The sequence below is a fragment of the Loxodonta africana genome, chromosome 1, assembly GCF_030014295.1.
Source record: "Loxodonta africana isolate mLoxAfr1 chromosome 1, mLoxAfr1.hap2, whole genome shotgun sequence".
NCBI lineage: Eukaryota > Metazoa > Chordata > Mammalia > Proboscidea > Elephantidae > Loxodonta > Loxodonta africana.
In genome coordinates this window covers 221,391,844-221,409,500 of record NC_087342.1, presented here as the reverse complement: position 1 = coordinate 221,409,500, position 17,657 = coordinate 221,391,844, and the positions used below count along the sequence as shown (strand labels likewise).

The 17,657-nt window shown below is 39.7% G+C and overlaps 1 protein-coding gene across 2 annotated transcripts in view; it reads right to left on the bottom strand.

The window, feature by feature from the left end:
• ESR1 (estrogen receptor 1) overlaps positions 1-17,657 on the bottom strand; it is a 506,164-nt gene that overhangs the window by 287,022 nt on the left and 201,485 nt on the right. For both annotated transcript variants that reach the window (XM_064292339.1, XM_010595835.3), the window contains one exon: positions 5,456-5,646. In XM_064292339.1, coding sequence (XP_064148409.1) covers positions 5,456-5,646 — 191 coding nt within the window. The remainder of the gene's footprint in view (positions 1-5,455; positions 5,647-17,657) is intronic.

Below are 17,657 nucleotides of genomic sequence, written 5' to 3'. Positions count from 1 at the left end.
CCAGAGAGCAGAGACTTCCCATTGGACGCGTAAACTGTCTTAGGTGAACACGAGTGAGTACCTAGGCCCAGAAGACTAAGATCTCTTTTAATAGATTCTACAAAGTAGATAAAGCCAAATGAACGGGCCCGAGGTTCCTTTGGAAGTTAAGTTTCTGCTTACCCTCTGCAGCTGTCACAGGAGCTATCCAGGGTGCTGGACTACCTCACCCTGAAGCTTTCTAGGGCCTGGTGGGTGGATCTGGCTGTTAGTTATTCATGTTGGACCTACAGCTCCCAGGGCATTGCACCTCAACCAGACTCCACCCCTGATACCATGTCCTTCTGGTCTTATCTAGCCTCTAAGCCATGAGTCAGAATCAACTCGACGGCACTGGAAGCCAACACCTGCCCTGGGCCATGAGTGTCTGACCTAATGTGGAGCATCTTATACATAAGCTACATAGAGAGAAAATGAAGTGACAACATAGCTAGCGGTGTACAGACAGGCCTGGGCTTCCACTATGCCTCGTAACCATTTGAAATAATAACAAAAGGGGACCAGTGAGCTCAGTGGGGTCCTTTTTCCTCGGAATAATACTTGAAGGCATAACTGGCTCCTGCTCCTATAACCAAGCCTGCTTATATAATTCATCCCAGAGTCTCCACCTAAAACACATCTTAAGGGACACTGCTTCTCCACCCCCAATGATTAATAAATTCATAGCATAGCCAACTTCACCCTCTCCATTAAATAGTGTCCTTGACTTAGCTTTAAAAAAAATATGTTCAACTGAAGGCCATTACTCAATTCTTGAGTAATCAAGTTTGTACACTAAATAGTAGATGAAAATCCGTATGATTTCAAGTCCAACAACTGTACCTCTTCAACTAAAACACTTAGAGTACTAGAGTTATCTGATGGATACTCACTTCTAACATTCTTCTTAAGTAACAAGAAAAACAGGGAGAGCTGCAGCATCTTCAGAACTTTCCACCTGCATGTCAGACCCTTCACTCTCCTTAAATGTATTTGAGGGGCAGTGTGATTTATAAAGAGCCACAGAAGTTCAGTAAAACTTTTTAGTTCCAAGTTATCAAGATTATAAAGAGAACATAAGACTAGAAACCCTTAAATTTCCTCTGGTATTTCCCTTTATCTGCACAAACAAATCAAATACATGGAAATGCTGTTAGAGTACAAAAAATATAAACTATTTTGTTTTAACACAGTCTAAGACTAAATACAAACACCCATCTGTCAGTCTGTCATACTGTGGTGGCTTGATGTTACTATGATGCTGCAAGCTGTGCCACTGGTATTTCAAATACCAGCAGGGTCACCCATGGGAATAGGTTTCAGTGGCGCTTCCAGACAAAGACAGACTGGAAGAAAGGCCTGGCAATCTACCTCTAAACATCAGCCAATGAAAACCCTATGGATCACAACAGATTATTGTCTGATACAGTGTTGGAAGACGAAAGGCACTAGGTTGGAAGGCACTACAAAACGGACTCAAACATACCCATGATCATGAAGGTGGTGCAAGACTGGGCAATGTTTTATTATGCTGTACGTGGAGTTGCCATGAATTGAAGCTGATTCAATAGCAACTAACAACAACAACAAAGACCAAATACATGGCCCAGCAATGTCTTTCTTTAACTAATGGAAAATGAACTTTGTCTATTTTTATCCACAGAACTCCTCGCACTCCAGATTACTTCCTGTTCTTCACATATGCTCATTCCTATGACTAAACACTCACCCCCTCCTATTTCACCTTGCTCACTTGGCTCATCCTCCAGGCCTAATTTTAAGTCAGGAACCTTCTCTGAGACCCTGACTCATCCCCCACCAGGACTGGGTGAAATTCAGACTCTGTAAGACCCTACCCTGACCTCTGTGGTAGCATTTGTTACGCTGCAGTTGAATTGTCACTTTATTCGTCCATCTGTCTCACTACATCATAAGCTCCATGTGGGCAGACATTTTGCCTTTCCTTTCATTGTACCTTCAGGGCCTTGCATAATGCTTCGGTGAGCAGAAATATTCAAGGAAAAAATGGAACAATTAGTGAACTTAATGATTTTTAAGGTTCCCCCTAACTCTAGAAGTTAATAACCCTGCTTTGTTCTTGGCTTCTTTTAGAACTTGGAACTCAATATTCATTTCATTTAAGAGACCTTATATAAGTGACTTCACACTTTGAGGGGAGCAAAAGGTTAATGCACTCAGCTGCTAAACCAAAGGTTGGAAGTTGTAGTCCACCCAGAAGCACCTCTCAAGAAAGGCCTGGTAATCTACTTCCAAAAAATCAGCAGTTGAAAATCTCACGAATTCGGGGGGGGGAAAAAAAACTATGGAGCACGTTCTACTCCGACACACATGAGGTCATCATGAGTCAGAATCAACTCCATGGCAACTGTTTTTTTTTTTTTTTTTCACACCACAATATAAGACACAATGTAAGGTAGAAATTGTATTTTAATATTGAACAATTTCAATGATATCCTATAATTTGTCTGTATAGCAAGATAAAAATAAGAGATATATATTTTAACCACTAAAGAGTAAGCAGAAATTTTTTTTTAATTTCTATTTGAAATAATGCCACACCAATATAATATCTATTTTTTACAAACTCACATTTTCTTCACTGACTTTTCTTCTGCCCTGTTGATCTTCTGTTTCCTGTGTTTTCTGTCCTGATGCTTTAATGCTTAGAGAAAATACTAAATTGCTGGGAATTTATAGAGCACACCCTTAAATACTGAACAAAAGACAACAAAAAAATAATTTGGGAGAATATTTCTATTGTTCCTTGGAGAAAGGTCATTTCTACTTTCAATCTCAATAATTTCAAATTTATAACTGTTACCTTTTTTTCATTTTCACATATAGTTTTTCTTTCTTTATCACACAAGTAGTGTTTTATCTATGCTGACTTAATTTTCTAATTTTATCATGAGTTCAGGAGTCCCTGATTGGCACAAATGGTTAAGTGCTTGGCTACTAACCAAAAGGCTGGTGGTTCAAATCCACTCAGAGGCACCTGAGGAGAAAGACCTGGAGATCACAGTCATTGAAAACCCTACAAAGTGCAGTTCTACTCTGACAGGCATAGGGTCACCATAAGTCAGAATCGACTTGGTTTTCTTTTATTTGTTTTTATCCTGAACAAATACCTCATCTCCCCAAATAAATTTCCAAATAAATTCTAAGTTTTGTAAGATTACGGATTAGGTCTTACACATCTCCTGATTCCCCTCAGAGCAGCTAGCACAGGTACAGAGTAAAGTCTCAATAAACACGAATGATCAAAACTTTAGACTTAGAAGCTATCTATTCCCTTTCTATACTTTAGATCAGGATTCAGCTCATTATGGCCCACGGTCCAAATCTGGTCAGTCATCTGTTTTGTGTATAAAGTATTATTGGTACATAGCCACATCCATTCATGTACATATCAACTATGGCTGCTTTCCACTTAACAATGGCAGAGTTGAGGTGCTGTGACAGTGAGCAGATGGCCACCAAAGCCTAAAATATTTACTATGTGGCCCTTTACAGAAAGTTTGCTGACCACTGTTTTAAAGCATTTTTACGGACAAGGCAACTCCGTTGCAGAGAAGAGACTCATCCAAGTTTGTAGCTGTACCCACTCACTAACTTTCCTCAGTCAGGTGATTTTTCACTATCAGACTGAATGCTTGCCTAAAATGCTGGTATTTTAGATTATATAAAATCAAAGAAACAGTAAAACCACAAATGAAGGTGGCTGTCAAAAGACCTTTAAGGGGTTCTACTAACTAGAAACCAAAATATAAATACAATTCTTCTGAATTATCATAGTATCAGCTAGTAAAATTAAATACATATATGCATATGTACACATATGTACACACCACACACATATATACACATATATACACATATAGTTTAAGATTTACTATCAAAGAATACCTTTAATTTTATAAAGATGTCAACAAAAAAATGTCCAAGTTTTACAGCAGAGTTCTAAAAGATGCTGAAGGCAGTGAGTGTCAAAGAAAATGCTATTAAAATAGACCAAGGTGACCTCCCATGGTGCTCTTGCTAAGATATGAATGGCTAAAAAAATTACCCAACTGGCAATAAATAAACAGCATGGACCATCCTGCAGCTTTTGTCTCACATCACGGCAACGAAGAGCTACCCTGAAAGTCCATGAGAATCTTTTCTTCAATCAGTGTCTGCTAATTTAGTAGACTCTGGTTTTCAATAAGTTACTGAAGTCTAGATTTTTATAGAGGGAATTACATATCTCCATCACAAACATTCTTAGTGTTTATATACTAAGCTTCACTGAAGCTGAGAAAGAAAAGAAATAAGAGCAGAGAAAAATGTCCCTACTATTAAGACAAAAAGGAGCCCTGGTGGCACAGTGGTTAAGCACTTGGCTGCTAAAAACTAGGGTGGCAGTTCAAACACACTAGCCGCTCCACAGGAGAAAGATACAGCAGTCTGCTTCCGTAAAGATCACAGCCTTGGAGACCCTATGGTGCAGTTCTACTCTGTTGTGTAGGATCGCTATGAGCCGGAATAAACTCGATAGCAGGGGTTTGTTTTGTTTTGTCTTTTTGGTATTAAGACAAAAAATGAGTTCATTTAGTCTAAACTGCTTAGTTCCTGTGAGACAAAGGATCTTCAGCACAGAAATTTGGGGTAGTAAAAGTTACTGGTGTTTCCCCAGAGTATCCTATATAAGGCAGCAATATATATAGACACTTGGGGTAGAAATAAAATATACAGCTGGCAGTATATCAAAGAAGTTCAAATTGTAAACTATAGAATAGTAAAGGATCACTGCAGGGGGAAAATGAAACGTTGCAGTGGGTACCTAATTAACTGTGTGGTACAGATGACATGCCCATACAAGTCATCAGCCATTGAGTCTGATTTCATCATTTTATCCAAAGGTCATGTCATCCGTTGAGACAACAAAGAGATGAAAGAGGAGGGAGAGGAGAATAATTTAAATTAGAATTGGTCTGGAGCAGAAATCACAACAGAATATTTACCTAGACAAGGCCAAGGTAAAGAGATAAGTTTGTAATGACAATTAATGTCACACTATATTATAAAAGTATGTGTATCTGTCTGCAAAACATGTATGTCCACCTGCTGTTCCCAAGCAGTGCACAAACAACTTTTTTCCTCAGAGGCCCAGCTACTGAGATGCCCCTCTTGCAGAGTTGCTCAAGACTATTTGGATTTTGCCAAATTGAAAAGCACAATTACTCTGCCTCAGCTTCCCTGGCATTTGTCAACTCCTTCTGAGATCCTGTCTCTTCTCTATGTTTCCATCAAACATATTAGCGGATCCACTAGCTACTGGTGTTTTGTACAAATGGCTGATCCTATGTCTTCCTTCCTCAGTTCCTGCTGCTCTTAGAATGAAAAATGGAATAAGTCGTTTTTAATACACTATTACCTTGAATACTTCTCTTGAAGAAGGCCTTACAGCCCTCACAGGACCAAACTCCATAATGGTAGCCTGAGGCATAGTCATTGCACACCGCACAGTAGCGAGTCTCCTTGGCAGATTCCATGGACATGTTTCCCTTGTCACCAGTACTAGCCAATCTCTCTCTGTCACCCTGGCGCCGGTTATCTGAATTGGGCCTGGAAAAAAAAAAAATGGGAGAAAAAACAAAACAAAACAAACAAACAAAAAAAAAAACAGTGAATCCATTAACATTCAAAAAGCAAAACATGCACTCTCTTCCAAAGAATAAGAGGCTTGGGAGATGAGGCAGGTCCACTTTATTCTGACATTTTGAAATAATGAGTCATAATGTAAGCTAATCTTCCATTACCTCTTGCCGTCTGTTGCAGCAAAGGTGTTTGCCTATTATACTAACCTTGAGGGGAAATTGTTTATTGCAAACTTGCTTTAAAAACTGACTTCCTACACCAGAATATATTAGCTAGAATTTATTCAGTGACAAAATGAAATTAGCTAGTTTCTAACAGACTTTACTCATTTTCTCGGGGATTCACAATTAATTGAAAACCATTAGAGACCAATGCTTATTCCAATTCTAGACCACATTATGGGTCTTCAGGAGGCAGAGACAAAGCATAAAACAGCTGGAGCCCTTGAAACTCAGATGAACTGATGGACAATGTAGATAGGGCAAGTGTAGAAAAACAACAATTCAAATTTTTATGCCATTGCTACCAGGTAACCCTGAATATCGATTTTTATCACTTTACCCTATAATCGGAGGATACAGTTTTTCAATATCCAACACTCCTTTTTAAGAATACACAGAAATGAAAAGAGTAGAAGAGCACAAATGGCTATACCAACCTTTAAAGAGTTAATGGAGGAAGCATACCCCAAAAAGGCAACTGAGAATGAACAATCAGAAAGTTCTGGAAGAACCAAAAGAATGGGGAAGTTAAAAGCTTAAGGTAGTAGAAAGCCTTAAGAAAAAAAGAGCGACTGATAGTGCCAAATTGGGCAAAGAGGTACAATAAAACAAGGACTGAGAAGGTGAAGTTGGATTTTGCAAAGAGGACACGTAGCAAGAAATTCCAGTAGAGGGGTATAGGCACAAGCCAAAATCCAGAAGCGTGAATGGAAATGAAAATGAGTAAAGGCTATTCCTTTGAGAAGCTGGATGAGAATCAAAAAAAAAAAAAAGATACGGCAGTAGCTCAAGAAGAATATGAAGACCAAGGGAGATTCTTTAGAATGGACAAGAGCCCAAGAAGGCCTCACGCAGACCAGAAGGAATACGCCTAGAGAGACAAAATGGTTGATGACACAGACGGAAATAGGGGCAAACTAATAGAGAAAAAAAAAAAAAAAAATTTTTTTTTAATAGAGCAAGGTCAGGAAGAAGACTAGAGCAGCTGGGATTAAAGACACAGCAGGAACAGCACTGATGAGAAGACCCTGAAGAATAGTGGAGGAAAGGAGCTAAGGCAAGAAGTAGAGATAAGTCTGCTTCTTGTTTCACCAGGTACAGGATCAGAAAGGCTATCAATACAGGTTTTGCCAGTCACACACAACCAAATGTGCAACCACAGAAAGGAGGTATAAGAGAATTTGGGATGCAGCCTCAAAGCCCGGCACGGTGTAACCGACACACAACAACATACTTACAAAATGAATAGAGAGAGTGTTCCAGGATATAAAGGAAGAGAGGTAGAAAGATACTGGTTGAATAGATGGACTGAAGGATCTTGAGATTTTATATAAATATATAAACCTAAAATGAGATACAAGAGCCCCGGTGGTGCAGTGTTTAAGCCCTCAGCTGCTAACTGTAAAGACAAACTCATTGCCATCAAGTCAATTGCAACTCACAGCGACCCTACAGGACAGAGCAGAACTGCCCCATCTTTCTCCCACAGAGCAGCTGGAGGGTTCATACCACTGACCTTTCGGTTACCAGCTGAACACTTAACTACTGCACCACCAGCCTCCTCCCAGTAAAGTTTACAGCCTTGGAAACCCTATAGCACAGTTCTATATGTCCTATAGAGTCGCTATGAATTGGAACGAATTCAACCGCAATGGGTTAACGGGTTAAGATAAGATACACTGAATTGAAGACAGAGCTCCCAGGATCTCTCGATGTAGCAAGCTCATGCTTCTGATTTCAATTTCCCAACCAAATATCAGGCCACGCTGACTCTCACTGGTCCTCCCCTTCACAAGCACTGCCTTTCCTTTTAGCTCAAATTTTATAATCCTTCCCTTCTCACTCAGAAAATACAGTCCACAGTTTGTTGTGGTGGTTCACAAACTACATTTGTCATAAAATTCACAAAATACCAGCTCCTTGGGTGGAGTAGGTCTGACTTTGCCAAATTTTTCCATTCGAAATGACTTAGCTCTTAGGTTGACAGCCTCAAATAGGACTTCTTTATTTTTTAATGATCCTTAGAGAGCACTGGCTAGTCGTTTTCAGTTCTAGTTCATATTCTGCCACCCATCTCTTTCCATTTCATCACCATGATGTTGAACTCCCCCCAATCAACCTCAAATCTTTTTTACTGTTTGTTTACTAAAGTCTTATGCATGAATCCAATCAGTAGGAAGCAGCTGTGAATATTTAATTATGTAAGCTTAGCGCCTTGGGTACGGGCAGTGTTCAGCAAGCATGAAATTGGCAGATTCAGCATCTATAAACAATTTGCCCTAGAGTTGATTCCAACTCATGGTGACCTCATGTATGTCAGAGTAGAACTGTGCTCCACAGTTTCCATCGGCTGATTTTTCAGAAGTAGCTTGCCAAACCTTTCTTCCAACATGTCTCTGAGTGGACTCAAATCACCAACTTTTTGGGTAACAACCAAACATGTTAACTATTTGCACCACTCAGGGTCTCCTCAATGTCTTATTTACCAAAACCAAACCCAACCCATTGCCATCGAGTCAATTCCAGCTCATCACAACCTTATAGGACAGAGTAGAACTGTCTGTACCATGGGGTTTCCAAGTCTGCAATGTTTACGGAAGAAGACTGTCACATCTTTCTCCCATAGAATGGCTGGTGGGTTCGAACTGCTGATCTTCCACTTAGCAGCCAAGCATTTAACCACTGTGCCACCAGGGCTCCTTCAGTGTCTTATAACCCTTAATAATTATTGCAGCCCCAGTACCTAGCTCAGTTGCCAGCATATACTACATGTTTGTTACGTGAATGAATAGTATATGCGTGGGCAAAAGTTCCAAGGTATCAAATACCCTACCACCCATTTCTCCATAAAAAAATACTACACTTTTAAGGTCTCCTTTCCATGAATTCCTCTTACCAGCCACTCCCAAGCCCACAAACTCAAAGTCACTTATCCCTGCTCTGAGCTCTAGAGTGGATTTTTCTGTACTTCTCTGTCTGGCGCTCACTACATTGCTCCTTTATTTGTACATGCTTATCTCCATTGCTATGTGTCGTGTCTTATTAGTCTCTGGAATCCCAAGCGCTTATAGCATAGTACCTCACCCAGAATAGGGACTCAATATTGATACCAAATAAATTAATCATGACTGAACCAATAAAGTGATTATTGGCACAAGAATATAAATATGGTATGTGAATGTTGCTCATAAAAGTAATGATAAGAGATGTAATAGCAAATGCCCATGTTCTCCAGATCTAGCAGAGATGGATGCTGTCACACCAATGCCTGTCATCTACACTTTATATTTGAGATGGTCCGGGAATACTGAAAGTCTGTTACAGACACAGGGCATGAAACCAGAAGGCCTCCAAAAATAAGCAGGGAAATTACACAGGCCATATATTTACCCTCCATAAAGCAACGTCTTTAAACAGACTCTGAAATCCATGAAATGTAACACTGTTGACTATCATTTTCACCCAGCCCTGCTCTGTGGAGACTCTCAAACTGGGATATCATGAAACAGGGTATAATCAACACCTAGTCAAAATATAGCTGAGATCATCTCAGGGGTAGCAAAGCCCTAAGGCACCTTGGAATAGTAATCATGTTGTACAGAGTGTCCATCAGGCGAAGCTAATTTGGCATAACTGCCTGTAAACTGACAGTTGTGGCCTCAGGACGAAGAATTACTTGGCATAATTATGTGCAGTAAAAAGCAACAGAGTGGGAGGGGTCCATGGCTGGACTCGGAACTGACCCACAGGGGTGTGTCAGACACCAGCCTGGACATATCTGAGTACCTGTGGTTAGATCAGTCCCAGAGGATGGGTCTAGTTACCTAGCCTTGCCTGCCTGCCCCTGTCACAGACATGGAACTTTTAGCTTCACACCTCTTTGGTAGGAAATACTTACACTGTGTTTAGATCAATCTTTTTTCCTTTCCCTCCGCCTCAGAGTCCCTTTGGTTTCTCCTCAAAATTAACTACTCTTACTTTGATGTTCAAAATTTCTTCAGGTTCTGCTTTCCACATGGGAAATGTCTGACACCCCAACTGAGCCCTTATCCCATTATCCTAAGTGAAGGTTTAACTAATTCTTTACCAAGTTGCTAAAACACCTCTCTCCTTGTAAAATTTCTATCTGAATTGTCACCAAAGTTTTACAGTTTCTCAATTGGACTCTTTCTCAGAAGACTGAGATAAGAAGCTAACTAGTCTACCAAGCTGTGTGTTAAGAGGTTAGATGTTCTCCAGATCCTTTTGAAGATTCTCTGGAAAGAAGCAAGACAGAAACTCAAGTGAGGGATGAAGGAATGTTTTGCAACCGTGAAGCACACACATGGTGAAAGGATGGGACAATGGCAGGGAAAAGAAAGGCAAAAGATGAGGGATCAGATAAAAAAAGATTATAACACCACTGCACCTATGGAAGCTAGAAACCCAACTGCCTTGGTTTAGTTCCATTTTTATTACATAAACTGACTACTAATCATTTCCAAACAGATGCCCCACTGATATTTCATATTCAACATTAACTAAGAGAGATATCTGAAGGCATTCATATTGGGTCCAGAGAGTCAACTCTCTGGGATCAAGCAAAAACAGATCATCATAAAAATATCTGCCAAGAAGATTTTCATTAATCAAAAGGAAAAGTCTGAAGCTCAACATAATCAAATACAGTTGTTTTTTCCAACCATAATAAATGGTACCAGTTAGCCAAACGCATTATTCTCCTGATTTACCAAACAATTTTTTTTTTTTTTAATTTTTAAAGCCTTGGTATAATTCAGAGGTGGGGCCAAGATGGCAGAGTAGTCAGATGCTTCTAGTGAACAAACTTACAACAAGGACCTGAAAAAACAAGTGAAATGATTACATTTATGACAACCTAGAAGCCCTGAGCATCAAAGGCAAAGTTAGAAAATGGACTGAGAAGCGGGGGAGGGAGAAATGGTTCAGAAGCAGAGAGGAGTTACAGACCTGAATTATCGGGATACCTCAGGCACCATTCTGCTGAGCAGCTACAGCTGGCTGGTGGTAGTTTTCGGCCACAGTTTCCTCAGGGAGAGACAGCCAGCCCCACAGCCTACTCACACCTCAGGAACCAGAAAAGAATGGCACTCTTGGCATGAGCTAAGTATTTGCGTATATTTTACCATGTCCCCAGCTCCCAAGCCAGCTTCAGTGGCTGTCAATTTCCCTGGGCCTGAGATAGGTCCTGTTGCACATCCTGAGCCATTCTCCTGGCCTTCGAGAAGGAATAAATTCACAACTGGAGGGAAAGATAATCTGCCAGCTCCACTAACCTGAACAGATGTGGCTTATGTCCAGGAATATCCACGCTGCACGGACCTGTGTGGGCCTATTTCAGGAGAATAGGCCCTTGTTGGCAGACTGCAATTATTTCAACCGTGCAGTGAAGAGATGGGTGTTTGATGTTTGACACCGCTTTGCCAATTAAACACGGTCCTCACAAACCCACACCAGGTGCCTAAGGACTGGTGGCTCCACTCAAGCCACCCAGGCACCTGCAACATGCGTCCAAGGATAACTGGTAACTCCCAGTCCTTACAACCAAAAGCATTGGGTGCCCAAGGTCCACCTGCAGAACCCACCCACCTGTGCACTCTAGGAAACAGGGATGCGCCTTTCTCACAGATACTCGGGGGAAGGTTTTCAGCCCTCTGCCTTGTTCAGTGTGGCCCCCTGCTGGAACCAGATACCAGTACCTACACCAATCACCCCTGCCTCTGTAAGACTGCAGGACAGAGCCTATACCACACACTTGATGAACAATGACCAAGACACCTGAGCTGAATCTATGCAAAAAAGTGAATGGACTCCTAGGCTCATATACCTGGTAACAGCTCTAGCCATCCTGTGACAGGACATTAGAGCTTGGAAGGCAAAAATAATCAAGCTAACTTGCTCATGCAACCTATTTGGACATATCAAAATGAAACAAAGCAAGAAGCTAACATATACCAAGCAAATGAAATAAACTAATAACTTACACAGGGCACGTAGACAACAGTCAATATCAAATCACATAAAGAAATCAGGCCATGACTGCTTCAACAACCTCTCAAAACAAAGAATCAAGGGAACTTCTGGATGAAGGTGCCTTCCTAGAATTACTGGAGGTAGAATACAAAAGATTAATATATAGAACTTCTCAAGACATCAGGCAGGAGATCACGCCATACACAGAACAAGCCAAGGAACATACAGACAAAGCAGTTGAAGAAATTAAAAAGGTTATTCAAGAACATAATGAAAAATTTAGTAAACTGCAAGAATCCATAGAGAGACAGCAATCAGAAATTCAGAAGATTCAAAATAAAATTTCAAAAGTGGAAGGCAGAATTGGTGAGACTGAAGATGAAGCACTTGACACCAATGTATTTGAAGAAAAATCAGATAAAAGAATTTGAAAAAAATGAAGAAACCCTAAGAATCATGAGGGGCTCTATCTAGGGAAAAACCTGAAGAGTGACTGCAGTACTAGAACAAGGAGGGATAGCAGAAAATACAGAGAGAATTGTTGAAGGCTTCTTGCAGAAAACTTCCCAGGCATCATGAAAGATGAGTAGGTATCTATCCAAGATGCTCACTGAACTCCATATGTGGTAGATTTCAACAGAAAGTCACCAAGACATTATAACCGAACTTGCCAAAAGCCAAAGATAAAGAGAGAATTTCAACAGCAGCTGGGGATAAACAAAAAGTCACCTACAAAGGAAAGTCAATAAGAAAAAGCTCGGACTACTCAGCAGAAACCACGCAGGCAAGAAGGCAGTGGGATGACTTATATAATAAAGCATTGAAGGAAAAAAATTGCCAGCCAAGAATCAGATATCTAGCAAAACTGTCTCTCAAATTTGAAAGCGAAATTAGGACATTTCCAGATAAACAGAAGTTTAGGGAACTCAGAAAAGCTAAACCAAACCTACAAGAAATACTAAAGGGAGTTCTCTGCTTAGAAAATCAGTAATATCAGATATCAACCAAAGACTGGAATACTGGGCAGAGTACTAAGATGTCAACCCAGATAGGGGAATCACAAAAATAAATCAAGATTAAAAAAAACACTCAAAACAGGGAAACAGCAAGAGTGGCAAAATTAATTCCTGACAAAATAGACTTTAAAGTTAAATCCACCACAGAAGATAAGGAAGGACACTATATAACGATTAAAGGGACAGTATACCAGGAGGATATAACCATATTAAATATTTATGCACCCAGTAACAGGGCTGCAAGATACATAAAACAAACTCTAACAGCATTGAAAAGTGAGATAGACAGCTCCACAATTATAGGTGGAGACTTCAACACACAACTTTCGGTGAAGTACAGAACATAGATGCTCAATAAAGACACAGAAGATCTAAAAGCCACAAGCAACCAACTTGACATCATAGACATATACAGAACACTCCACCCAACAGCAGACAAGTATGCTTCCTTTTCCAACGCACACGGAACATTCTCTAGAATATACCACATATTAGGTCATAAAACAAGCCTTACAGAATCCAAAAGAGCAAAATATTACAAAGCATGCTCTGTGACCATAAGGCCATAAAAGTATAAATCAATAACAGAAGAAGCAGGGAAAAGAAATCAAACACTTGGAAACTGAACATACCCTGCTCAAAAATGACTGGGTTATATAAAACATAAAAAATGGAATAAACAAATTCATAGAACCCAATGACAATGAAAACACTTCCTATCAGAACCTTTGGGACATAGCAAAAGCAGCGTCTAGAGGTCAATTTGTACCAATAAATGTACACATACAAAAAGAATAAAGGGCCAAAATCAAAGAATTATCCCTACAACTTGAACAAAGAGGCAGCAACAAAAGAACCCTCAGGCACCAAAAGAAACCAAACAATAAAAATTAGAGGAGAATTAAATAAAATAGAGAACAGAAAAACAATTGAAAGAGTTAACAAGACCAAAAGCTGGTTCTTTGAAAAAATTAACAAAATTGATAAACCACTGGCCAAACAGACAAAAGAAAAAAAGAAGAGGAAGCAAATAACTCAAATAAGAAATGAGATGGGCGATATCACAACAGACCCATCTGAAATTAAAAGAATCATATCAGATTACAATGAAAAAGCATATTCTAACAAATTTGAAAACCTAGAAGAAATGGATGAATTTCTAGAAATGCACAATCCATCTAAACTAACACAAACAGAGGTAGAACAACTAAATAAACCCATAACAAAAGAGGTTGAAAAGGTAATTTAAAAATTCCCAACAAAAAAAAGCCCTGGCTCAGATGGCTTCACTGCAGAGTTCTACCAAACTTTCAAAGAAGAGTTAACACCAATACTACTAAAGGTATTTCAGAGCAAAGGACAGAATACTACCAAAGTCATTCTATGAAGCCAGCACAACCCTGATACCAAAACCAAATAAACACAGCACAAAACAAGAAAATTACAGACTTATATCTCTCATGAACGTAGATGCAAAAATCCTCAACAAAATTCTAGCCAAAAGAATTAAAAAACATATCAAAAAAATAATTCATGATGACCAAGTGGGGTTCATACTAGGTATGCAGGGATGGTTCAACATTAGAAAAACAATTTATTTAATCCACCATACAAATAAAACTAAAGACAAGAACCATATGATCTTATCAACTGAGGCAGACAAGGCATTTGACAAAGTTCAACACTCATTCATGATAAAAACTCTCAGCAAAATAGGAGTAGGAGGAAAATGCCTCAACATAATAAAGGGCATTTATACAAAGCCAACAGCCAACATCATCCTAATGGAGAGAGTCTAAAAGCATTCCCCTTGAGATTGGGAACCAGACAAGGATGCCCTTTATCATCACTCTTATTCAACACTGTGCTGGAGGTCCTAGCCAGGGCAATTAGGCTAGATAAAGAAATAAAGGGCTTCCAGATTAGTAACCAAAAGTAACAGTATCTCTATTTGCAGATGACATAATCTTATACAAAGAAAACCCTAAAGAATCCTCAAGAAAACTACTGAAACTAATAGAAGAATTCAGCAGTTTCAGGATACAAGATAAACATACAAGAATAAGTTGAATTCCTCTACAACAACAAAAAGAACATTGAAGAGGAAATCACCAAATCAATACCATTTACAGTACCCCCAAGAAGATAAAATACTTAGGAATAAATCTTACCAGAGACATAAAAGGCCTATATAAAGAAAAGTACAAGACACTACTGCAAGAAACCAAAAGAGACCTATGTAAGTGGAAAAATATACCTTGCTCATGGATAGGAAGACTTAACACTGTAAAAATGTCTATTCTACCAAAAGCCACCTACAGATACAACGCAAGTCCGATCCAAATTCCAATGACATTTTTTAATGAGATGAAGAAACAAGTAACCAACTTCATATGGAGGGGAAAGAGGCCCTGGATAAGTAAAGTATTTCTGAAAAAGAAGAACAAAGTGAGAGGCCTCACTCTGCCTGATTTTAGAACCTATTATACCGCCACAGTTGTCAAAACAGCCTGGTACTGCTACAACAACAGATACATAGACCAATGGAACAGAATTGAGAATCCAGAAATAAATCCATCCACATATGAGCAGCTGACACTTGACAAAGGCCCAAAGTCAGTCAAATGGGGAAAAGACAGTCTGTTTAACAAACGGTGCTGGCATAACTTGATTTCCACCTGCAAAAAATGAAACAGGACCCATACCTCACACCATGAACAAAAACGAACTCAAAATGGATCAAAGACCAAATGGATCGAAAACTATAAAGATCAAGGAAGAAAAAATAGGGACAACGTTAGGAGCCCTAATACATGGCATAAACAGTATACAAAACATTACTAACAATGCAGAAGAGAAACTAGATAAATGGGGAAAAGCTCCTAAAAATCAAACACCTGTGCTCATCCAAAGACATTAACAAAAGAGTAAAAATATTACCTACAGACTAGGAAAACGTTTTTAACTATGACATTTCTGATCAGAGTATGATCTCTAAAATCTACATGATACTGCAAAAACTCAACTACAAAAAGACAAATAACCCAATTAAAAAATGGGCAAAGGATATGAACAGGCACTTCACTCAAGAAGACATTCAGGTACATGAGGAAATTCTCATGATCATTAGCCATTAGAGAAATGCAAATCAAAACTACAATGACATTCCATCTCACTCCAACAAGGCTGGCACTAATCCAATAAATACAAAATAATAAATGTTGGAGAGGCTGTGGAGAGACGGAAACACTTATACACTGCTGATGGGAATGTAAAATGCTACAACCACTTTGGAAATCGATATGGTGCTTCCTTAAAAAGCTAGAAATAGAACTACCATACGATCCAGCAATCCCACTCCTTGGAAAATATCCCAGAGAAATAAGAGCCTTTACATGAACAGATATATGCACACCCATGTTCACTGCATCACTGTTTACAATAGCAAAAAGATGGAAGCTACCAAGGTGCCCATCAATGGATGAATGGATAAATAAATTATGGTTTATTCACGCTATGGAATACCACACATTGATAAAGAACAATGATGAATCCATGAAACATTTCATAACATGGAGGAATCTGGAAGGCATTATGCTGAGTGAAATTAGTCAGATGCAGAAGGACAAATATTGTATGAGACCACTATTATAAGAACTCGAAAAATAGTTTAAACAGAGAAGAAAATATTCTTTGATGGCTACGAGAGTGGGGAGGGAGGGAGGGAGGGAGGGAGGGAGGGAGGGAGGGAGGGAGGGAGGGAGGGAGGGAGGGAGGGAGGGAGGGAGGGAGGGAGGGAGGGAGGGAGGGAAAGGGGTTTTCACTAATTAGATAGTAGATAAGAACTATTTTAGGTGACGGGAAAGACAACACAATACAGGAGAGGTCAGCACAACTGGACTAAACTAAAAGAAGTTTCCTGAATAAACTGAACGCTTTGAAGGCCAGAGTAGCAGGAACAGGGGCTTGGGGGCCATGGTTTCAGGAGAAATCTAAGTCAATGGCATAATAAAATCTATTAAGAAAACATTCTGCATCCCACTTTGGAGAGTGGTGTCTGGGGTCTTAAACACTGGCAAGTGGCCATCTAAGATGCATCAATTGGTCTCAACCCATCTGGAGCAAAGGAGAATGGAGAACACCAAGGTCACAAGGTGATTATGAGCCCAAGAGACAGAAAGGGCCATGTAAACCAGAGACTACATCAGCCTGAGACCAGAAGAACTAGATGGTACCTGGCTACAACCAATGACTGCCCTGACAGGGAACGCAACAGAGAACCCCTGAGGGAGCAGGAGAGAAGTGGGACACGGACCCCAAATTCTTGTAAAAAGAACAGGCTTAATGGTCTTACTGAGACTAGAAGGACCCCAGAGATCATGGTCCCCTACCTTCTGTTAGCCCAAGGCAGGAACCATTCCCAAAGCCAATTCTTCAGACAGGGATTGGACTGGACTATGGGATAGAAAATGATGCTGGTGAAGAATGAGCTTCTTGGATCAAGTAGACACATGAGACTATGTGGGCAGCTCCTGTCTGGAGAAGAGACAAGAGGATAAACCGAATGGACACGAAAATAGAGAGTGGAGGGAAGGAATGTGCTGTCTCATTAGAGAGAGTAACTAGGGGTATAAAGCAAGGTGTATATAAGTTTTTGTATGGGAGACTGCCTTGGTTTGTAAACTTTCACTTAAAGCACAATAAAAATGAAAACAAAAATTTTTTTTTAAAGCCTTGATTTCTAGAAGAC